At 39.1% G+C, this 23,869-nt stretch overlaps 4 protein-coding genes across 8 annotated transcripts; 3 read left to right on the top strand and 1 right to left on the bottom strand.

Moving 5' to 3' along the window:
• Window positions 1–3,794: 3,794 nt before the first annotated feature.
• On the top strand, window positions 3,795–5,701 carry LOC115056631 (lathosterol oxidase-like). The gene is made up of 5 exons (XM_029523211.1): window positions 3,795–4,004; window positions 4,192–4,324; window positions 4,540–4,640; window positions 5,146–5,274; window positions 5,406–5,701. The coding sequence occupies exons 1-5, from the start codon at window positions 3,795–3,797 to the stop codon at window positions 5,673–5,675; spliced, it is 843 nt and encodes a 280-aa protein (XP_029379071.1). The 3' UTR covers window positions 5,676–5,701.
• anapc13 (anaphase promoting complex subunit 13) lies at window positions 4,745–6,947 on the bottom strand. The gene is made up of 2 exons (XM_029523212.1): window positions 6,601–6,947; window positions 4,745–6,147 (listed from the first exon to the last, which is right to left on the bottom strand). Exons 1-2 carry the CDS (start codon window positions 6,697–6,699, stop codon window positions 6,022–6,024), a joined length of 225 nt encoding a protein of 74 aa, XP_029379072.1. The 5' UTR covers window positions 6,700–6,947; the 3' UTR covers window positions 4,745–6,021.
• A 1,947-nt stretch (window positions 6,948–8,894) lies between these two features.
• rspry1 (ring finger and SPRY domain containing 1) lies at window positions 8,895–20,489 on the top strand. 4 transcript variants are annotated; one of them, XM_029522922.1, is made up of 15 exons: window positions 8,895–9,007; window positions 9,676–10,284; window positions 11,380–11,432; window positions 13,218–13,330; window positions 14,198–14,324; window positions 15,028–15,086; window positions 15,273–15,339; window positions 15,735–15,866; window positions 16,004–16,119; window positions 16,287–16,430; window positions 16,526–16,637; window positions 16,941–17,043; window positions 17,249–17,401; window positions 17,771–17,875; window positions 18,125–20,489. In XM_029522922.1, exons 2-15 carry the CDS (start codon window positions 9,887–9,889, stop codon window positions 18,219–18,221), a joined length of 1,779 nt encoding a protein of 592 aa, XP_029378782.1. In that variant the 5' UTR covers window positions 8,895–9,007; window positions 9,676–9,886; the 3' UTR covers window positions 18,222–20,489. The 4 variants fall into 4 exon arrangements, with proteins under 4 accessions (XP_029378782.1, XP_029378781.1, XP_029378780.1 ...); XM_029522921.1 differs by having other exon boundaries at window positions 8,909–9,038; XM_029522920.1 differs by having other exon boundaries at window positions 8,909–9,290.
• Window positions 20,490–20,719: 230 nt separating this feature from the next.
• arl2bp (ADP-ribosylation factor-like 2 binding protein) lies at window positions 20,720–23,833 on the top strand. 2 transcript variants are annotated; one of them, XM_029523492.1, is made up of 7 exons: window positions 20,720–20,788; window positions 21,142–21,211; window positions 21,589–21,650; window positions 21,894–22,000; window positions 22,191–22,276; window positions 22,524–22,620; window positions 22,921–23,833. In XM_029523492.1, the coding sequence occupies exons 1-7, from the start codon at window positions 20,770–20,772 to the stop codon at window positions 23,014–23,016; spliced, it is 537 nt and encodes a 178-aa protein (XP_029379352.1). In that variant the 5' UTR covers window positions 20,720–20,769; the 3' UTR covers window positions 23,017–23,833. The 2 variants fall into 2 exon arrangements, with proteins under 2 accessions (XP_029379352.1, XP_029379353.1); XM_029523493.1 differs by having other exon boundaries at window positions 20,728–20,788; window positions 21,095–21,211.
• Window positions 23,834–23,869: the final 36 nt, after the last annotated feature.

Below are 23,869 nucleotides of genomic sequence, written 5' to 3'. Positions count from 1 at the left end.
GTCTCCCCCAGGGTGACACACCAAATTATTAAGATGTTTACACGGAGAGTAACATCGGTGTGGAGGGAGAGATGAGTGTTATTCTATTATCATGGGATATGTAAAATGCCGCCTTTGTCCGCTAATCTTATTTAATTTCTTAACAGTATTTAATTTATTCAGTTAAAAACAGATTAATACTAGGAAAAAGAACTAATGATTGTGGGCAACATTTAACCACAGTTTAAGAAACATATACAGATTTAGACTTATATTTTGCTATGGAATGACTTTCAAGATATTTTTTTTCCTAATGGCTCATGTTGAGATGTAGATACGTTGTGGTTACGATATTTACCTTACTATCAGTGTGAAATGTACAAAAATGTGTTTAATGTACAAATTACACAATGTTATTTGAATTTCTGCTGCGATGGATATATTGCATTACATAGTTATATTATAAAAATATAATTTTTCCTATTTTTCACTTAAGTTCGCCTATTTTATCTGAAAGTCTGTAACGTTTCTGGAATACTTGCTATATTGTTTGTTTATTTTTTTTATTTGTAATGGAAACTCTTATTATTTTACCTATATTGTTCCGTTTTTCTTTCGTTCTGGTTTTATTCATCTATTTATTTAGTTTTGTTTCAGTGAGAAAAGTAAATAATCCATCAGATGCTCTCCAATTGCTCTTCTGGAACGCTTCCCAGAGTGCACACGGTACAAACTGTCTGTGGTGTGTTTTCATTGCCCCCCCCCCCCCCCCCCAAAAAAAAAAAAAAAAAAAAAAAACAGCTCTGCACTCGGCCGCTTCACAATACTGTATTGTAAGGTGCTGCCTTCACGGGCCGTGTGCAGTAGGAAATACTGCTTTCATCACATGAGGAGAGCAAATGACACCCGGCTGACAACACAGAATGGGTATTTCGTTAACATGCTCGATAATAAAACACTTTTATATCCTTATGTGGAAACGGTTTTTTGGTGAAAAGACCAAAATCTATGTTTATATGTTTCTTTCCTGATCTTGCCTTGCACGCATTTACACTTTTGGGTGAAAACGTGTGTTCGCTGTATGGGATGTCGGAGCAGTGAGTTGGGAGTCTGAAGGCAGCATTGTCCCTCATGTTGCGCTCGTCACTACTGTTTGGAAAAGTTTTAGAGACAATGATCACCAGTGACTACTTGAGCTGAGTCACTGTGTGATGATGATGATGCGACTTTTCTGGACCACCAGTGTAACGCGTGAAACAGGCTTGGAACCGAGTGCATTTGGGAAAATAAGAAAAATAGTTTAGGCTGCATTTTCTAGAGCCAAATAACTTTATATTTTTAGGAAGAAGGCCCAAACACATTATTTGTTGTGTGGTCCCATTATTAGACCTTCATTTTGAATAAAGAAATATTATTCATTCATAATTATTCAAACGTGATGTTGGAGAGAGTTGCCCAGGCTCTGTGATTTATATTGTCCTACTTTATCTATTCAGACTCAGTTTTTGTTCTTTCTGGGAAACATGATCACAAACGTATCAATCTGTAATTCAGTGTCCCTGGTTTGAATACATTTAAAGATGAGATTCAGATTTGGTGGTAGATTTCAGCCTCAGTTTTTTTCAGTGAACTTTAGCAATGAGTTACTCTTATTCGGGGATACAGACATTACAGCCACACAATCAGACAGGAATGAAAAGGTAAACTTGAGGCCACTGCACACCACACAAACTGGGGCTGTTTGTGTTTGGGACCTCTAGAGGGAGACAGTTACAAATGTGTAGAGACAGCTTTCTTTGTAAAATAGATTATTTTTAATTGTGTGGTTCCAATTTTATCATCATTTTCTCACTGATATGAATGGTAACTTGTCAGATTGTCTGTACAGGTGTTATCCTCCTTAGTCTGATAATAAAAGATAGCATTGGGCGCTTGTATATCTTTCTGAGTGACAGTGTGCACACTGTTGGCTGTGAAATATTTGTATGTGACACGTACAAAAAAAAAATACACAGACCCTGCTTGGTGTAACAGGTTTCACTATCGTGATATTTCTTCCTACTGATCAAAACACCTTTTACTTTTGCTTGTGTATTTTTGCTTCATGTGTGTGAGAGTGTAAAGGGCAGGAAGTTCAAGGGGAATTTGATCCCACTGCTCAAAATGGGACGAGGCATTGCTTTGCAAAACATGACATGCTTAAACCTGCCAGTGATATCATTTTGAATTAAATCAGAAAATCTAAGAGTAATTAAAATTAGCAATCGATGGTTTTAATACCACTTCAAATGACTCAAAACTTGGCCCATAACTTACATTAAGAACTCAGATTTGAGATTAACTCACATTATGATGACGATCATTCAACTACTTTATATCAAATTAACTATGTGAGACTAGATGTACTCTGAAAATAGCAAAAAAACGTCTGACCAGAAGATCAAGTGATCTTGCAACTCCCAAGCTCCTTGTTATTTGCTGAGCCTGCAAGTATCTTGTTCCACCCAGACTCACATTTGCGTTCAGCTCACTCCTGTCAACATACTTACTGCTTCAAAGCAAGATGAAGGAAACTAGAGACACCATTTTAATCTCTTCCACCCTCTAGGCAAAAAAAGGTTATTTATATTTGTGCATAATTTACAGGAATGCATGGTAAATTCATATTGCTGTGTCTTTTATCCACCACGAAACAATTTGCAACGTAAGTACACATGCTTGGTGTCATAAATCATATTGGAGGAAATGCTGTGTATGGAGGGAACACGACTAATCCACTTTCTAGGAAGGTTCACACAAATCTGACGTCGGGCCCTGGTCCTGAAGCAGGTCAGTTCAGCTGCGACTCTTTTGAAAACAGCTCTTTTGGACAAAAATAGGAAACATGTTTGACATTTCAGAAACTGCTGTACATTTATGACATAGATGTTGCTGCCCAACAATTAAATTATTTACTTCTTTGTTTTAACATTGATTAAATTTGTATGGTGATTCTAAAACAGAGGTGTGGACTCTTGGTAGAATATCAACTGAAAGAGATTGAGGACATTTAATCTGATAAATTAAACATTCGATCAAAGGTAGTTTTGGATAACCAGAAAAACAGAGTCAGGACTTTGGGCTAATCATCACTTAGCTGGCCTATAGTCCACAGTTTAGAGAGGATCCACTCTAACTAATAGGATTATATTTATAGATGTGAAATTAGAGTGAAATTTGAGTTGGAGTATTATTGCACTGAAAAACCAGTTAGCATAATTAGTACTTGCTAGTGTGGTGCTGAGTAAAATGGCATTTATAGTCTATTTGGTTAAATTTTTGAACAATTTGTTTTAAAATAGTACTTACAGTGAGACTAGTTTCATTCATAAGCAGTTGTCTGACTTTGGTTCATGTGAAGTTCTCCCTGAGGGTGTTCCTCTGTCCTGTCCAGTTAGAAATGGGCTCATTTTATAGAAGCTGAAAAAAACTTAACCAGGAGTTACCAATACTTAAGTCATTCCCGACTTAAAATGTTTTTCTTTATCTGCTTTGTCCATTTCTGCAGAAGCCACCACTCTTTATGCCATGTTTATGTTAAAATATGCATGATGAAATGCATGATTATATTTTTAAAAGGCCTAATGTACAGCATGGACCTTAACCATTGGTATGTCAGCACAATAATCTGTGAAATCTGATTATTTCAGAGTGAACCACGTCTGAACCTTATCAGTTTGTTTTTCACTACAGTAATGGGATTGTCTCTCACACATGGTACATTTTGTCACAGTGGTGAGGAGTAAGATTGACTGCTTTAACTGACAGGTTGTGCCATGGATCATGTGCTGAACATCACTGATCATTACATCTTCACTCCGTATGTTTATCCGGCTTCGTGGTCTGAGGATGAACCTCTGCGTCAGATCATCAGCCTGTGGGTGGTGACCACTCTGGGAGCAGAGCTCAGTTACCTGGGCTTTGGTGCTCTTAACTTCTACTATGTGTTTGACCATAAGCTCATGATACATCCACAGTTTATTAAGGTAGGCTGGTTTGTGGATGAATGTTGTACTCACTGACTAAAAGTGAATGGGTTAGGGTTACAGTGAACAGTGAACTCACTGTTTTGTACTAGCAGTGACTGACTGTTCTGTCTCTGATATGTAACATTAAACCTCCGGCCAATTCTGTGCAAATCTTTCCTAAATACTGATTTTGATTCAATGACAGAACCAGGTGAGAAAAGAGATCCAACTGGGAACTGTATCTATCTTCTGGATGAGTTTCCCCACAGTTGCCCTTTTCTTCTGGGAGGTCAGGGGACACAGCCAACTTTACGACAACATCAGTGAATCTGCTCTGGGTGAGTAAACTGTTAAAATCCTAATAGTCAGGGCAATATTTATTGTATGAATCTCAAAGTTAAAGTTACATAAACATTAATCAAGCACTAGAAACAAAATATTATCTGACTTGACTAAGCGAATCCAACCATGAACCCAACACTTTTTATATGATAAACATTTTGGAATATAATTAGTTCTTTTGAAAGTCTTTCGTGTGTTGGTGTGCCTCCAGGCTGGCCTGGTTTGTTCCAGAGCATTGTCAGTTTCTTGTTCTTTACTGACATGTGTATCTACTGGATACACCGCTGCATGCACCACAAGAGCATTTACAAGGTGAGCATCAAGAAAAACTGCTGTGACGAACCTAATGACTGCTCTCCTCAGCATAAAATACTACAGAATGTCAAATTAATGATCATGCTGCTCTGTATCTCTTGTGCTGTATAAATACGATTTTTTATATAGTGATATGGGATTTTTATGTTTACAGCTTTCACAAAGTAGCCAAAGATCTTTCAGGAAAGGTATAAGTTAAGAGCAAAGAAAAACAGTGATGTACTTTACTGTATATCAAACCTTTTCAGTCACTGAAAAAAAAATATTTTTGAAGTATTTTTTGCCAAGTCAAGGCTCAACATACACTTTCCAAATCAATATATAAAAACTCTAACTTAACATTTATTTATTTGATGGATCACTAAGGACCTTCAAATTTGACACTTTCTTCCATCATGGTTATTGAATTTAATTCAATCTTTGCTCTAAATGTACTTAATTGTCCCTTGGATGCACGTTATTTTATTCACCAGATTTCCAACCATGTGTCTCTCCCACTCAGCACTTACATAAGCAGCATCATATATTCAAGATTCCTACACCATTTGCCAGCCATGCCTTCCACCCACTTGATGGCTTCCTGCAGAGCTTACCCTACCACATCTACCCTTTTATCTTCCCCCTCCACAAGGTGGTAATCTGGCTGATTACAGTTGTGCTTGAAAACTGCATCTTAAAAGTACTTTGACTTAACTGTTCAATGCAAAAAAAAAAAACCCAATAGAAATAATAATAATTACATTTGAAATATTTACATTACAGGTGGTTTACCTTTCACTCTTTTTCTTTGTCAACATTTGGACCATTTCCATACACGATGGAGACTACTGCATACCCAGCCCTCTGATCTATCTAATCAATGGTGCTGCTCACCACGTAGACCATCATCTCTACTTCAACTACAACTATGGACAATATTTCACGCTCTGGGATCGCCTGGGGGGCTCCTACAGACATCCCTCAGTTCTTCTGGGACAGGGGCCACATGACCATGTCCGCAAGCTCATAGCAGAGACCACAAAGACACAGTGATAATGGGAGCTGCAAACAGGACACACTTTCTTTCTCATTTCACCCTCTGGGAGGTTCTCAGAGAAGCTTGATCTGAGTGTAATTTGAAATCCATAACAAGAAGACAAAATATGTAATATTTTTCAACCAAAAACAACCATAATATGGCCAAATGCACTGCTTGACACTGACATGACAAGATTACAAACAAGATTGGAGGTGGTGGGTTATTTTCCACCTTTAAGTATCGGGGGTTAGAGTTAGGGGGGAGACATCACTTTTGTTGGGCTGTTTGCCTTGCAGTTTGCCTTTCAGTCATGTGATCAATGGGAGAGATCTCTTAAAGGGGTTGCAAGTGTTGAGTCCTTCAGCTTCCAGTGCTTGGTGTGTTTTCATGAAGGCTTTGCAAGGCGAGGTCAGTCCACTTCATCTCTTGTTCTTTTACAGACTCTGTGGATCCTCCATTGTCCTGCTCCGCCTCAGGCAGCTCACTCTATCAGCAAACAGGGAAAGAAAGACACAATGAAAATACGTACAAATTCAAGCTAAGATGACAAGGCGTTCTTTGTGCAGTTGTAATTGCGTTTTTAACGGAGCTGTCTCCTATTAAATCCTTTTAGCCCAAAACTTGGGAATGCCTCGCCAACATCTCAAGCCTAGTAACTGTGCAACAAGCTGGAAATCAATATCCAGATTTCTGTATTTAAAGTGTGTTATTCATAAAACAATTAGCAATTTGGTAATTGGTTTGGTAACATCAATAAACCTCCGGATAAACTGAAGCAGCTGATTATTGTTACTACTTTCTGAAGAAACATCTCGTCGGAGTAACAAAACAATGCTCAAAATATCGATGAGAAATTCCTGCATTCGTCTGTAAACAGCTGTGGTTCCTCCTGGAGCTGACAAGAATTAACAATAATCTGTGTAGTATGACAACGCGTACCAGGGGGATGGTGACGTCTTCATAAGGCAGTTTATCTTCCCTCCAGGCATCATCCGTGAGGTCTAGGACTCTCCCATCTCTCTGGATTTCACTGTCCATCCTCTGTGCAGCTCTCACGTCTTCTCCGCTCCCCGAGTTAGCCTCAAGCTAACAGCAACACTCTGCACACTGAGGAGGAGGAGGGGATGTTCCGTCAAACTGCTCAAAATGTGCGCAGTAGAGAAGCCACAGAAATAACCCAAAAAAACTGTAACAAGAGGGCCCGAAAAGTCTGAAAAGAACACGACTGGAGTTTGGGTTTGACCCTTCTTTACTATCCGTTTAAAACGCGAAGACGCGATAAGTGCGCGTAAGCACCTGGCGCTTGGTGATGACGTACGACGGAGTTGCCATAGGAACGTTCTGGCTCACGCATAAACACGACTGAATTTTCTCGTTCACTTCGAGTTAAAACCGACGAACAAGGGTCTCCGCCGCTGTCGGGATTTTTAAAAGGTAAATGTTGCTTTTAAACAGTGGAAGTTGTGCTGTTTAAGTATGCCACACGTCCAATCCACACCACGGTGAGCCCACGATGATCAGGCAAAGTCTGTGTATTGAACAGCCTCCGTTATGGTTCACGGTTTCCATGGTAACCAACGCTGCCCTTGGTTACGGCAAAACGTAGATTGTTTCCTTGGTTTATTTCATTTGAAGGTAACGATATGAAATTCAACCAATATATATAATTTGAGTATAAATTGGCAAAGTTTTCGTGAATGCATGTTTTAAAATAATAATAATTCGAGTTTGTTTGGTTGTTGTTTAGTTGTAGTTCACGTCGTCAGTTAGCATAAAACATGATAGCATCGAGTGGCTTTCGATTTTGTCGTTACAGCTATGAGCTTGATTGTGTTTAATCGTGCAAATCAAAAGCTGAGGTTGGTCAACTCTAACATCAGTTTCTTTTCTAAGTGCAGCAGAGATGTCAGCCTCTCAACAGCAGCAGGTTGAAAAGCCAAAGACATGTACCAGCCCTGGAAATCCAGTTTTCTCCTGCATGATGGCTCCAGCAGCTAAAGGTGGAGAAGCAACGCTGTGGGCAAAACCCCAGAATCCACTGTACAGGACAACCTCCGGTGAATACGGCCGGCGCCCTCCAACCTTTGAAACTGCTCCATCTAGTTTCCACCCGAAATCACAAAAATTCACCGGGGAGCTGGGAAAGAGTGGGATGTACCGTGACAACTCCTTTAATACAGCCATAGACCGAAGCAGAGTGTATGACTGCCCCAATTTACAGCATACCATCTAAATACACTGTTGATTTAGTTAACCTTTGGTTCTTTGGTGTTTTTTTTAATTCACCTGAAGTCTCTCCCAAAGTACTAAAATGTACAATGGTAGTTGACAAAACCAGATTGTATTTTGTTTTCATCCATCACATATGTTGTATTGCGTGCTGTGGATGCATTTGGTTACCCAATTTTGTTCGAAATGATAATATGATGAGATAAAGAAGAACTTATGCACTGACTTCAGTGAACATGGACCTGGATCCTCCTGTCACCGGGGTTGCTACCATCAGTTTCTCTGGTCCCATGACTGGAAAGACCTTGAATGAACGTGGATCCCTCAGTGTTAATAAAAGCCATCCCATTACAGAATGACATAAAAGTTTTTGTTCGTATTTTATCGTCACAACTGTGATTCTTACGTAGACTTAAAATTATACATACACACACACACACACACACACACACACACACACATATATATATATATATATATATATATATTAACGTGTTTATTTTTGTTTTTTACATATACACACATATATATATATATATATGTGTGTATATGTATGTATATACATATATATATGGTTTTTTCTCTTGACTTGGGATTGCGTTCACTTACTCGTGGGAAAATCCGGCTTCAGGGCACCCAGTTGCCTTCTACCTGTCATTCCCACAACACAAATCAATCCTAGCAGCACACCTTTTGTGTGTACGTGTTTGTGACACTGACATATAAAGCTACTTCCTGCTCCATGCTGGATTTTCACCACTTATAATGTTGTTTGTTTGTGTTGTTCGCTTTTATTGTCCCACGCCAAGTTAATCTTCAACTCTCTTCTTACGGATTTGAGGGATCAATTTCCTTTCCCACGTAATACATCTTTGATAACAAAAGAGTGAAAGAATTGAAGTTAATTGATCTATTTCCTAATTAACGTGTTTATTTTTGTTTTTTTTTTTTTTACTGGATGTTGACGTTGCCCTCCTTCCTGCTCCGTCAGTCGCTTCCGCATCCATAACTAATGATGGCCAGTCTTTTAACGTTAGCGGCTAACGCTACGGATCTTAGCAGTCAGCTAGCGATGTCGCGTCGTTAAAATGTCAAAGAGATCCCAGATAGTCGTCACGTGAGTGCGATTATTTTAGCCAACGATTAAGGTGTGTGTCGGAGTATTTACTAATTTGCCTCTATACTTAACCGTGTTTGGGTCGCACGTTTAGTACATGGCTAGTCACGTTAGCTAACCCGAGAGCCGTTAATAGTAGAAACAGAGGAGTGTCCAGTTAGCCGGCTAACAGCTAGCGTTAGGTCGTAAGCCGAAGTACAGCATAGCTAGTTAACTGCCTGTTGTGTCAGCTAATCTATTTTGGCTCGCAAGCTGTTTTTTTTTTCTTTCAAGTGGCTGCATCGTAAGTACGTGTCTAAGTCAAACTTTAATCACTGTAGTTTACTAATGAAAAGATACATGTGAATTTGTGGCACTTGGTTTTTGAGTATACTAACGTCACAGTGCTTCTTTGGTGGGTGGCTAGACTCCTAGCTAGCTAACCGTAAAGCTGTTGTTTGTCAACAGTACTGAATGGCTAAAGCTAATGTATGACATGATTATTAATCACGTGTACAGCACAACTTAAGATCATAACAAAAAGTTACTGATTTGTTTCCGAGACGGAGCAGCTAAAGTTGACTGTCTTTCTACAGCACACTATTTTGTCGTATTTATCTAACATGTCAGTTTTGAGCTTGATAAGCGGACAGAGTTTGACTTTTTCTTTGTTTGTGTCTCTTCTGCAGCTGTGCAGCTTGGTCTGAATCTTGTGCTGTCTACGATGCTCAGAGCTTCTCTCGTTACATCGCCTGATCCTTCTTGATTCATTTAACAAGCCATAAATTATCAGCCCCAAACCAATCTCACATCAGTGCGTGGCAACAGTATGATCACTTACGCTGACCCCACCCAACCCAATGGGGCAATAGTCCCCCAAATCCAATCTCTCCCAATGATATGATAGTAGCCACCTGGATCACTTTCTGTGCCTGCAGGAGCCTTGCAAGGGTTCTGCTCTTCCCTTCCTCCTCAAACTCCCCTCCTTCATTCTGGGAGACCCTTGCCAGTGTGGTCTCCAGCACTGGAACAATGGGTAACAGCTGTGTGTGCCGGGAGGATAGTGACCTGGAGGACCATCACCACGGATCTATCAGGGTGACTCGAGGACAAGCTAGGCGGGTGGATCATGGTGCAGGTGTAGGTGCTGATACTGCAGAGGCACGGAGCAGTCGGCCAAGGGACCCTGTCAGGCCTCCACGCCGAGGGCGAGGGCCCCATGAGCCACGACGGAAGAAACAAAATGTGGATGGCCTTGTGCTGGACACGCTGGCTGTCATCAGGACACTTGTAGACAAGTAAGTGTCTTTCAAAAGCAATGTCTCACATTTTATGATCTGGATGTTTTTCACACCAGAAAACTGAAAGCTATAAACCTAACCCTAATCCAGCCGAATGAAAATGTAGCTAATTTAATATGGATGGTAATAAGAACATTTGTTTCAGGTATTTGTTCTAGTACTGGTGATTTCAGAAAGGTGGAACTCATCACTTGACTTTCTGCATGATTAAGCATATTTATTGTAATGTGTTATTTGTTTTCAGTAAGGGTTTGGTTGAATTTGGGAACTAAATACAGAAATTGTGGCAGATATATAAATTGTAGGGTGTGTAGTCTGTAATGTTTCTCAGTTTAATAGCCAGACTCTTAGTGACAACAGGGGCCTAGGATGGGGCTTTGGTAAAACTCAATCTCCTCTTCAACAATATTTTAAAGATTTGTCACTTTACGTCAGACTCGCACCTCCATTCGTGTGCTCCAGTATCATTGTGTACTTACAGAAAGTTATAAACAGTTTTAAAGCATTTTTTTAAACTGTAAAGAAAGCGAACATTATATGTTTTGTTTATCGTTATAAATGTTAAGAGTAACTGCACTGCTTTATAAACTAATATGCCAATTAATTCTGTTAAATATCACAATAGCAGTTTGTATTTCCTATGTTAAGTTTGATATCTCAGTTAAAAAAAAATATAATTGGGAAAACCGAAGATTAAGCTTGCTGAAGTTTTGGATGTCAAAGAGAAAGCAGTTTTCAGCTCTGGAGCATGACGAGCAACAGTAATAGCTGGATAATAACCAACGTCAGCCAGTGATGTATATCTATCACAATTATATGCTTGCATTCCTCTCTGTGGGATAACATTACTGCCCATAGTCATTACTGGAACAACGGAAACCGAAGGGCTGAGTCGTTTGTTTTCAGATGCATCAATCACAGGGTTATAAATGCTTGAGATCTAATTTCTATTTGAATATTCTTACTGAGAAACACTGGTCAATTTCTGTAAAGTATATACACAAATCGACACAAATATCACAAAATGCACATTTGTGATGTCTTTTATTTATGTAAACACTCCTGTATGACGTGGTCTGTTTTGTTTTTCAGTGACCAAGACCCCCCTTACTCCATGATCACTTTGCATGAGATGGCAGAGACGGGTAAGGGAAAAAAAATAATGCACATTGACATACTGAGTGTGCACTTAACAGACAGCATTTTGTCAATCTGGCAAATAAAACATCACATTTGTAAGATCAGCCTTTTAAAAGAGGGAATAGGGAACATTAGCTCTACTCAGAAACGCTTGTTTGACAAGGTGACTGGTATTGCCTCAAGAAATGCTGCGACCTCCTGTCTGTTAGTTACAATCATGCTGTAATTTTTCTGCTTTAATAGTGTTTTCCAACACATCCACTGGGCCAGCTCAGGGGAACATCACGTGGGGAAGGGACCCTGTCATGAATGATTTGAATATGCATAAAATGATGCAACAGGAAAAAAAAAAAAAAAGATTTTTGCTTGGTGAATGGTCTCATGCTGTGCGTGCAACAGTGGTTGCTTATATGGTAGCTTGTGTTTGGGCTTTGTGTCATGCACCATGCACCATGCACATATGGTGTTTGGTGCTCACATGGCATGGTGTTTTGTGGCTTGACAGCCAATTTGGGTATTAGCTTGCAGATACTGAACCCTGAAGGCAGCAAAGCCGCAAGTCTGGCACTTTCTGTTTGACATGTGCTATCATGTTACATTATTCATAAGCCACTTGGCTTTCATCAGTGATAGGGTTAAAGACAGACTGTTTGCTACTGAGTCATCTAATTGAGAGGATTTTTTTTTTTTTTTTTCACATTCGTACAAACATGCAATATTCATCATCCAGGAGTTTGTCTCAAAAGGAAAATTTAACACAGTTCAATATCATATTTATTTGTTTTTCATTAAGATTGACCATTTGAGGAAGTAATTTTTATCATGAACAAAACTGCCAGATAACAGAATCATCTGTCTGAAAATGAATCAAGTGGAAAAACAATGTAGATATGATGCATAACAAGTCTAATGTTAACGTATTATTCAGTGTCCAATAACAACTGTGGCAAGAAAAATTAAAAGCTAAGGCCAAATTATCAATAGGGTTTTCACAAACAGTCTGACATTTCATTCATTTTACCAGTGACAACATACTTTGCATGAGAGAAAAGAGACATTGGGGTGCACAGTTCAAAATGTAGTTTGAGGGGAACTTGTTTTGTTCGAACATCTGTGCAAAGAAAAGGTCTCAAAAACAGCGAAGGCATATGTCTACTGCATGATTCAAATCCTCATTGAAATGTGCCAGTTGTGTAGGTTGCTAGCTCGGTGGTTGTTGCTTCCTGTAGAAAATCCTATTTTCTCAAGCAGGGGAAGCTGAAAACTGCCAGAGATAGTTTTCCAATAACAAGTAACCACAGTCTGTCTCTGGTGAGACTGCTTTTTCTCACAATATACCAGATGAATACATGGCTCAGGATATATACATGTTTAAAATATACCAGGCTGTTAGAAAGAAAGTCATTGCGTGGAAGTGGCTGCAGCCAAAAATGATGGCTGGATGACGGGATTGTAACTGTTAAGAAATGAACTGTATGGAGAATATGGAGAAACAGATTTTTACCTCAGGACTACAATATCATCAAAATTTATAATATTTCAAAAAATGTACTTCTTATAGGCATCAACAGGATATAAACTATGACATAGTTAAGTCATTGAAAGATGTATTTCCTGTGCAAGTATAATTTTAATTAAAACATGTTGAATATTAAGACACCAGATGAGTATATTTTTCTTAATTGATTATGCAGCCGTCCACAGTGGCCACTCATACAATGACAGGATTTGTATGAATAGTTGGATGTATTCAGTTACTTGGATCAAACAGATCTTTCTTTCTCTCTTAGATGATGGATGGCTGGAAGTTGTCCAGTCCTTGATTCGAGTGATTCCATTGGACGATCCACTTGGCCCTGCAGTTATCACCCTTCTATTGGACGAGTGTCCCCTACCCACCAAGGTTTGTGTCCTTTGAATATAAGCTCTGTCTGTCTGTCTGTCTATCTGTCTGTGTGTGTGTGAGACAAAGATCAGGGTTTCAACTGGACAACGTAATAAACTGCCTAGATGCCAGATCCTGTGGGGAAATAAAAGCTGAACATTCACGCATCATTATTGATTTCGGCAATTTTATGTTTCCGTATTTTGGTGCAGTTGTGTGTTTGTGTAAATGTGTGTGTCTGTGTATGTGCATCTCTACTGATAGAAATTCTGGCATCTGCTTTCTGTCCCCTTTATTTCACTCTGTTTGTTTTTTGCCTTTGGACAAATAAAATCTGCCCCCCCTGCTTCTCTGCCCAAAGTAACCTGAGGACAAAGGTCGTACCATGACAGTCTGTACAGTATGAACTCTGCTCTTCTTGGTATTCAGAACAAAGTTATGCAGCAAGAAAACTTGCTGCATAACTTTGTTATAAATAAATTTAAAATCTGAAATATATGCATATATAAACAGCAGCTATATAACAAATAAAACTCTTGTGATGCCCCTTTCCTCCAAATGGTGCATTTTCCTTAATTTCCTCAGCCTTTGCTAAAATGGACATGTTTATTTACATCTGCACATCTAAAGTGCTGTTGGTTTTACTTGTTTGGTCAACATCTGGCACCAGTAAGATGCTGGCTGATCCAAGTTTGTGGTGCATCTGGTGCCCCAGTTAAAATTTAGTCTCCTGATGTGCTTTTGCCAGCTGTTTGTCCTCTAGTCACTTAAGCTTTATCCATTACCAACATGTGGCTTTTCATATAGATTATATCAACATGTTATCTCTCCATCTTAACTGGTGAATAAACTGGAGTATCTGGTCACTATCCTCTCTCTCTTCAGGACGCTCTTCAGAAACTTTCTGACATGTTGAGTCTAAGTTCGGCTGTAGCACAACAGGATGCTCTGAATCCTGCTAAACACAGAAACACCACAGCTGTCCTAGGATGCCTAGCAGAGAAACTGGCAGGTACAGTCCTCATTTTTAATCCCTCAGCAAATAGTGTTGAGCTCCACTACTTAATATTGGCATATGATTTGCGCATGAGGCGCACACACACAACTCATTACAGGAACACAAGTATGTGTTGTTCAACTTACCAAGATGATTAATGTCACTTTTTGCAGAATTTATGACCCCGTGTTAGAAGGAAGGGGAATGTTGTTTAGACTAGTTGTTACTATTTTTGACCTTTTTATTAACGCAGTTTTTCTTTGATACTTAAAATGTATTTATATTGATTTTCTGTTTTATTGTTTGGCAACATGACTTCTGGGCACAACGGCATCCTCAACATCCACATCACAAATATTTATATTTCATGGATTACTGGTCTATACTTTAATTGAGGTTTAAGTATTTTGTCTTCATGAACTACTTTTTTATATTTCATTACATTAAAAAAGCTATGTAAAATCAATACAGATTAAATTCTTTTGTTCTTGTCATTCCTGGTAACATTAATAAATTGATGTTGCCAGGAAGCAAGTAGTTGGGTAAAATGTTTCCACTGGCAGGGTTAGGGTTTTAATATTTATTGATGCTAAAAAAATCCCTTAAGTCATTATTGTGGTTGGGCATAAACACAGACTCAAAGTGGAAGGAAAACATTTAGTTTTCAGTTCTTTGATATCTTTTTCTTTTTTGTTAACCCTTTGTCTTTCTCTCTCAGGACCAGCCAGTATTGGACTATTGAGCCCTGGAACCCTTGAGTATCTTCTAGAGAGTCTGGTAAGGAAACACATATGTGCACTTAACACTGTCAATAGTCAAGGTCTTTTTTTCTGCAGCACAACCAATTTTTACTGTAATTACTACAACAAAGTGCTAAACCTCAGCTTTCGTTTTAGTAGGTGTTCGTTGCATAGAGATGATGAATGAAATGGTTATATGCTAATGACCGTTTCTTTCCTCCAGAGTTCAGAAGCCCACCCTACGGTCATGCTGTTTGCTCTCATTGCTTTGGAGAAGTTCTCCCAGACCAGTAGGTTCACTCACTGTGTCATGAATTCTTTTCAAAATAAAGATCAATAGTGAGACAATTTGCAGTTTGCAGTTAGGACTGGGAGTAACCTCATCAAAGCATTAGCCAGAGATGAGTGTATCTGTGACGCCAGGCCTGTCCAGTGTCTCAGCTTTAATAGTCTGTCTCCATTCTGGTGGCTCTGGCACTGATTAGTTTTGTTCATGAAATACTCTGCTGTGAGATAGAGGCAGGATGTACTACCCCTCTGATTTAATAAGCTGAATCCTTGGAAAGGCCACTAGCTAAGGGTTTCAGTCAGCTTAGTTGGAACTTTTTCTTGGCATTATTTTAAAACGGTTTAGTTGTGATAGTTTGTTTAGACGTTCATTCTCACACTGACGTCTTGCCCACAGGTGAGAACAAACTGACAGTGTCCGAATCCTGTATCAGCAATCGTCTTGCTGTGCTGGAGTCATGGGCAGAACATTCTGACTACCTGAAGAGGCAGGTTGGATTCTGTTCACAGTGGAGCCTTGACAACCTGTGTGAGTAGCACTATATTTTCAACATGTGTATTTGTAGGATCACAAACAGAAGGACGAGGTCAGTGTGATTAATTTGACAGATGTGTGTAAGTCTGAAGAAACATGATAACATTTGCTGTCACCCCTCTCCTGCCCAGTTCTTCAGGAGGGCCGTCAGTTTACCTACGAGAAGGTCAACCTCATTAATATCAATGCCATGCTCAACAGCAATGATGTGAGCGAGTACCTCAAGATTTCCCCTACTGGACTGGAGGTTAGTCTGTGTGTGGTCTATGGGAATAAATGCATTTCTTAGAATTCAAGGACACATGTGATTAGTAGCAGTTTCGCCAATTTCGTAAACAACTGATGTTATACTTCAATCTCACTGGCCAATATAACTTATAAATGTTTTCATCCTCCTCCTGTTCTTGTCACCAGGCACGATGTGATGCCTCGTCCTTTGAGAGTGTGCGTTGTACATTCTGTGTGGATTCAGGCGTTTGGTACTATGAGGTGACTGTCATTACATCAGGCGTGATGCAAATCGGATGGGCCACCAAGGACAGCAAGTTCCTCAACCATGTAATCCTCTTCCCTGTGTTTATTGCTCAACCTTTGCACATTGTGGTCCTCTGCAGACCTGTATTTAAGCATTATGGACATCTGTGCTTTTTCAGGAGGGTTATGGAATCGGAGATGATGAATACTCATGTGCCTATGATGGCTGCAGGCAGCTCATCTGGTACAATGCTCGCAGTAAACCTCACTCTCACCCCTGCTGGAAAGAGGGTAAGTGCTAAACATATGAACACACTGTTATTACTTGAAATGTGTTAATGTGTGTAAAAAATGTATTAATAATATACTTAGAAGAAGTTTAAAAAAAATGTCACAACAATCCAAGAGAGGGGACACCACACGAATCCATTTGTTTAAAAATAGATGTATTGTTTTTAGTGTCTGAAGTGTTTTGTGCTTTTTGATGCCCACATGCTGCTGTCATTGCCAGAATTTAGGTTTACCTCCTACAGGGAGGGATAATAGTTACAATGGTTGTCTCTTCATTCTGTTTCATGTGTGTCTCTTGTTTAGGAGATGCCATTGGCTTCCTGTTGGACCTCAGCAAGAAGCAGATGATCTTTTATCTCAACGGACATCAGCTGCCGCCAGAGAAACAGGTCTTTTCATCAGCCACGTAAGTCACCACAAAAATCCCTTTTTCTACAGTTTTTGTTTTATGGCAGTGATTTCAGTATCAAGACCATTTCCTTCCTCTCCTTTTCCCTTAAATGTTTCCCTCCTTACTTTGTTGTTTTGCTTTTCAGTCTTATTTTATCTATCCATTTGTCTTCTTTCAACTAAACCCCATTTTTTCCCCCCTCTACCTTTGAACCTGGCAGATCGGGTTTCTTTGCTGCAGCCAGCTTCATGTCATACCAGCAGTGTGAGTTTAACTTTGGGGCCAAGCCTTTCCGCCACCCACCTTCTGTAAAGTTCAGCACCTTCAATGACTTTGCTTCGCTGCTGCCCAGTGAAAAGATCATTCTACCCAGGTGAGAAGTGATTTTAAGGGTTGTGCCATTTTAGTGCAGTGGTGTCTTGTACAATCATCCTTAGTTCAGTCAATAATTTGTTTTTTCACAATATCCATTATGTTGATTCATTGGGGTTGCTTCAGTCAGCACTTTTTGCAAATGTTAAGACTAGCTTCAAGTTTTAATTTAGAACAATTAAATGTAGGGAAACTAGATGAAGTGGGATATGTACTTGCAGTCTAATGTTCTACTGCAACAGACCTTGGAAATGCATACATCCTATGAGTAAAACATGCATGTCTGTACATGCAAATGTACTTGACTATTTGTGTTTGTGTGTGTGTGTGTTGTTTGTTTGTTTTTTTTTTTTAAATATGTGTTTCCCAGACACCGGCGTCTGGCCCTACTAAAGCAAGTTAGCATCCGAGACAACTGCTGCACGCTGTGTTGTGACGTCATGGCTGACACGGAGCTGCGGCCCTGTGGACATGGGTACGTGTACAGCTGATTTCTGTTTTTAGAAATGTTTCCAAATTGGTCACAAATCAAAAACTGCAATCTGGGCTTCTGGCTTCTACATATAACCGCGTGAAGGGCTAAATTAATAAATTGTTGTTGTTTTTTTTTTATTTTATTTTATTGGAAAAGCGGTAGAAGATGTCTATTATGTCTATTTATAACTAAATGTATTACGCAGTAACGCATGCAAATTATGGTGTGTTTTCCTCTATCTTCTTTCAGTGGTATGTGTATGGAGTGTGCCTTACAGTTAGAGACGTGCCCCCTTTGCCGCCAAGACATCCAGACCAGGGTCAGACTGATTGCACATGTCTCTTGACACACTTCCTGCCCCTGCTCCAGGAAGGAGAGACACACAAGCCCGACAGCCTCTTCCTCCTCCTCCTCTAACCCCCTCTCACCCAGCAGGGCTGTGAGGGTTGTGCCACAATGCTGTGATGTTGCCAGAGCTGTGAGTTCTGGTCTGAGGCGACAATGGCGATTGGTGCGAAGAAAGATAGGAAATTAAAGGAGGGGAATCAAACCACAGCTTGATCCCAAGGAGCATTCCCTCATTTACTTATATCTCCTCTTTTCTATCCTTCTGACAACTCACTGCAGAAGCTGGGCCAAGGATCGAAACTCTATACCACCAATGTTTTCAGACAGAAAGAACATACATGAGGAGGAAAAAAATATCACCAAAATACAGACAGAGCCAGCTTCTTAACTGCAAGCCCCTGCATAGAGTTATAAGACATCTTTACAGATATGAGGATCCAACTGTGTTTTCGGCCCGGAGGCTTCTACTATTTATTCCCATCAAATTTATGCACATGTCTGCACATTGGAAAGGGCTGGATAGCTGAAAAGAACACAGCCTGTAGAACAGTATTAAACTCAAGGTACAGATAGAGTTGAGATGTATCACATCGTTGTGTTCTCGGGTATAGATATGCGAATTGCTGTTCTTGAGGTAGCATTTTATTCTTTATTTTCAAAGTTGTACAAAACCTGTCTTTTGATCGGCTTCATTGTCTGTACTTGATGGCCCAGTCTTAGGTTTGCCATAAGAAGAAATTTGCGCTCAAAGTCAGTGAACTTAAGAGTTGCAGGATTATTCCCAGCACTCAGTTCTCTGATCTGATTTACAAAAGATGCTTGACACGAAATCAGAAGTTGTAGAAGAGCGAAAGTTGATGACAATTCTTGTTTTACAACCAGTGGAAAAAGAAAGACAACGTACTTGAATCTGTATTAGGACTAACTGATTTTCAGCATGGCTGACCCTGCTGCTTTTTGTGCTGTATTGTCTTTTCTCAGATGTTGATCTTTCCTCAGACTCTGTCATGTATGTCCCAGCTGGCACAAATAAACACATAGGGATTCAAATTTACATAAAGTCCTCATTTTTAATGATCACATGAAGGGGAAGTATACATTAAAAATTCCCCCAACCACCTTTAGTCTGTTTTGGATTTCATGACAAAATATTATAATGAAGTCTTAATTTGTTTTTGTGATTACGAGCATATGCGTCTGTATTAAGATGTCTATCTTCAGTCCACAAAGTGTGATTTAACTACATTTTAAGTGAGGGGGAACCCTGATGTAAAAACCTGGCCAAGAAGTACAACATTATTGATCAAAATAATTCTTAAAAAAATTATGTGGAATCTTTAAGTGATTTGTCAATTTCAGTTTGCTCTTTTAATTCTGTACTATTGTGTCTGATTTGGCAGTGAAATGCTGGGCATAAATAAGCAAAGGAACTACACAGCACAGTGTAGTGACCTAAATTTTGTGGGTGTTCATTCAGAGAAAGGTTTATGTTCAATTTGCAATAAATCACAGTATTCTTTATGATATTTATTGTATTCAGTATTGCTCCAGTAAAATCAGATCATCAGATTGATGTTGTATCTTTCAGATGATGAGGTGATTTAGACTGAGAAATGTGATTCCCCTCTGTGCTCTATGTAATGGCACATCTCTCTGCTCTCATGTTGCAACTTCACCATCTTTTTCCCTGCGTCTTCAACCTTGTGTTTTCTACCTTTCTTTGTGTTCATCATTTACTTGAAGCATCTTTGGGTTGACCGAATGATATTTGTCTTTTGGAAACAGATGGCAAAATTGAGGTGCAAGAGATTGCAATTCAAGAGAATTTCTATATGTACAATGAAAAAAACAAAACAAAATAATCAACATTTCAAAATAAAACACAGAATTATGTAGAATTTATTTTGGTCAAATTGTTAATGAAAGAGTTCTTAACCACCAAATTGCATGAAGATGATCTGTTAATCATTCAGACTATACTGGAATAATTTATTAAAGATGACTTGCATTCTCCGTATGACCTATGACTGCTCTGTTGCCCGTTTGCTACCTTGCATTTCTTGGAGCACCTTATACATTTAGGTGAGAGAACTTTTATGGTCGTCCCTACAGTTGGAGAGGAACTTCACAATTGTAATGAACAAGTTGTGAGTTGTATTTAAAACATCTAAAAGGAATTTTTCCCCAGAGTTCCCAAAGATGTGATTTATTGAAGAATTGTTGTTTCTTGGATTCTGATATTTGTAATAAATGGATGGTCATGTAATTTTTTTTTTTAATGACTCGGTTGTGCTTATTTCAAATATCTTTTTTTATGATCATCGTGAATCCTAAAATGATTCGATGTTTACACTGAAAAATTACTTTTATCATAAAAAAGGGTAATCGGTCAACAAAATAAAACGACTCAGTCAGGTAGGAACCAATGAAAAAAAATGTTTGTCCCACCGGACGGGATAGGAAGGAGCACGCGCTGTTCGCCGTTTCCTAGGAGACAACTTTACGTCCACGATTCAGCACCAGCGTTAAGGATTCATTTAAACAACATGGACATCCAGGAACGAAGTAATTCAATTAAATTCAGTTAACTAATAACGATTCTGCTAAAATGTCTAAATTAATAGTTTTAAACAGTAAAAACAAATGCGACATACACCTTTTCTAGTAGAGTCCGAATTAATTCAACGTACATCTGATTAGCTAATGTTAGCTACCCTTCACTTAGCCAGCCAGCTAACTGACGTTAACGTTCAGCAGCGATTGAACGGCTAAAGATGTAGCTAAAGATCCGGATCGCGTTTATCGTCACATTCAGCCGTCATTCTGTCTGTTTTCTTACATTGACTGATAAGAGTTTGTGTTTCGGTCGAGGCTGCTGAAACATCCGTGTTCAGATGCTGCCTCTTCTCTTCCTTCAGATGTCCGGAGCTGTGCAGACAACATCGTGGAAATGGTCGACGTGGACGAAGAAAACTTTGCTGTTTCCAGGTGGGACGTCCATCTGTCCGGGTGTACGGCACTAACTCGGGCTTTGGACCAGAGCTTTTATTTGTTCGTACACTTCAGGCTCAAGAGAAATGTCGAGGCACTGAAGTCCAAGTCGATTCTCAAATCCCTTCCTCTTGAGCCCGAAGTCCTTCGAACTAGTAACGTGCTACACACTGAACATCTTTAAAACCATCTGACAGCAACATTCAGAAATATCTCTGAGAAACGCTGACAGACACCATCAACATGCACTTTTAGTAGACAGGTTTGTGACATCTTGGCTCTCAGTGCGATCGTTCTTACTGCTACTGTGAGTCAGATGCATTGATTTTACTTTTCAGGCACATGGTCTTTAATGCTTTTGTTTCTCCCTGCAGTTCCTCAGCTGCAGATGCTGCTTTTGATACTGTTATTGGCTGCATCGAAGACATCATTATGGGTAGGACTGGGAAAACCACTGTTTTTGATGATCTTTGCGCACACATCGAGTTTCAGTCATACTCTTTGTTAAATTAATTATTCAGCAACCTCACTGCAAGAGGATAGTTACTGCCCAATATCAAGGCAGTAGATTATGATGTATTAATAAAACTGTTTACACTGAATATTTAAAAATGCATAGAAATGAATCAGAAGTGTAAATGTGTGATTTTGTACCTGTCTTCCACTTTTCTACATTTAGAGAAAGAGTTTCAACAGTTTCAGCAGAGCTTCATGGAGAAACACTACCTTGAGTTTGATGACTCTGATGAGAACAAACTCAGCTACACATCAATCTTCAATGAATATGTGCGTGCTCGTGCAAATCTATGTTGTTTAATGTAACACACCTGTGTCTGTAATATATGTTTATAGGATTTATTTAACCTTGTTTAACACAATTTTACCATGAATATGTACTCAATGTCTGTAATAGCAGGAATGGTTAACTAAAATATAAAATATTTATTATATATGTTAACTGTTGTATTTTGTGTAGGTTGATCTGTTGGAGAAACACCTGGAGCAGCAGCTGAAGGAGAGGATTCCTGGCTTTAACATGAACACTTTCATAGAGCTGCTCATGTAAGATGTGAAATCACAACTGTTCGCTGAAGCTGTTTTATATTTTATGTTTTCATCCTACAGTAACTCAGTCCCTTCAATGAATTTGGTGGGATTAATGTTGTCACTAATAGGAACAAGTCAGCTCACACTTGTTTATTGCACTTCTTGTTCTTGAGAAATGTTGTTTTGCAACAGACCACTAGGTGGCACACCAGTACATTGGAAAAGTTACAAGGTTGACACTGTGGCTCTGTTTCATTTGCAGGCAGCACAAAGAGGAGGTCCCAGGTGACATCTTTGACATGCTGCTGACGTTCACTGACTTCATGGCTTTCAAGGAGATGTTTCTGGAATACAAAGCTGTGAGTTGAGAAAATCTTTCAACAAAATTTTGCTGGGTTGCTGTTTTTTTTTGTTTTGTTTTGTTTTTTGGACCACATGAGCACGCAAGTGCCTTTTGTCATACATTGACTGTTGAAAAAATGTCAACAAGAATGCGATGCATTTCAACAACAAGCGATTTACCAAACAAACTGGTGCTTCAGGATTCCTAATTGTAATCTGTAATTTAAATTTAAGACCAGTACCTGTTGTGTATGTATTTGGGTGAAGTACCATGTTTTAATTCTAAATCTATGCCTTATGCTTTTGCTTGTTTCAAGGAGAAGGAGGGCAAAGGTCTTGACCTGAGTAAAGAACTGGTGGTCACATCTTTGATCCCTGCAGGCTCCAAGCTGACCAGCTCCACTGAGTCTTAGTGATGCACACTGGGATTGCCCCTTTTTTCTCGTGTTCATATAAAGGGTTTTCCATGGGCCTTCAGAAAGTTATCTTGTGGTCATGGGTGTTTGTAACTTGATTTTTCCCTGATGTTAAGCTTCAGGTTGAACCTTTTGTTAAAATCTAAATCTACTGTACAAAAATAGCCCGTAATAGAAAAGTCAAATGCATTCTTGTGTTTCAGGTGGTGGGTGGGATGATATTTGTGCTTAAGAGCCTCTGTGGTTAAAGAATGCTGATGGAAGCTCTTGACTTCTTTTATGAATCCATGACTGGACATAAATGTTCAGTGAAATATTCACATCACTTGAACTGAATTTGAAACCAATTGAGGCAGAATTCTAACATTACCATCGCATTCCTATTCACATGTATTTTCATGAAGATGAACCTCTTGAGTTCTGCCTGGTTAGAGGGAAGGAACCCAAAATTCTGGTGTTTGTACCAGGCGATTGTTATTCCGCTCTCTTTGCATGTTAAGTTTTTTCATACAGACAGAATATAGCATAAGATGTTTTATGACGTTCAAATAGTTTTGTTTCTTTGAAAACTCCTTGGTTTGAGTTTTGTGCCTGTGAAAATGATTTTTAATGTATATAGTGATTGTGAATGTGTATGTGTGTGTGTGGACAGGTCTATGATCAGAAAGATTTACTGTATAGTTTTCAGTACAAAATGTTTTCTACTCGTCTTGACAGTTTTAAATGTAAAAATATATTTATGTCACTGCAGTATGAGATACTCTTGATGATACACTTGTTAGATATAAACATGATATTTCCAAATAAACAGATAAAAGCCATCCAGTGAAATCACCAGCTTCTTTATTGT

This window comes from Echeneis naucrates, chromosome 16, assembly GCF_900963305.1.
Source record: "Echeneis naucrates chromosome 16, fEcheNa1.1, whole genome shotgun sequence".
Taxonomy (NCBI): Eukaryota; Metazoa; Chordata; class Actinopteri; order Carangiformes; family Echeneidae; genus Echeneis; species Echeneis naucrates.
The sequence above is the reverse complement of the archived record's forward strand: the minus strand, read 5'-3'. Positions and strand labels throughout refer to the sequence as shown.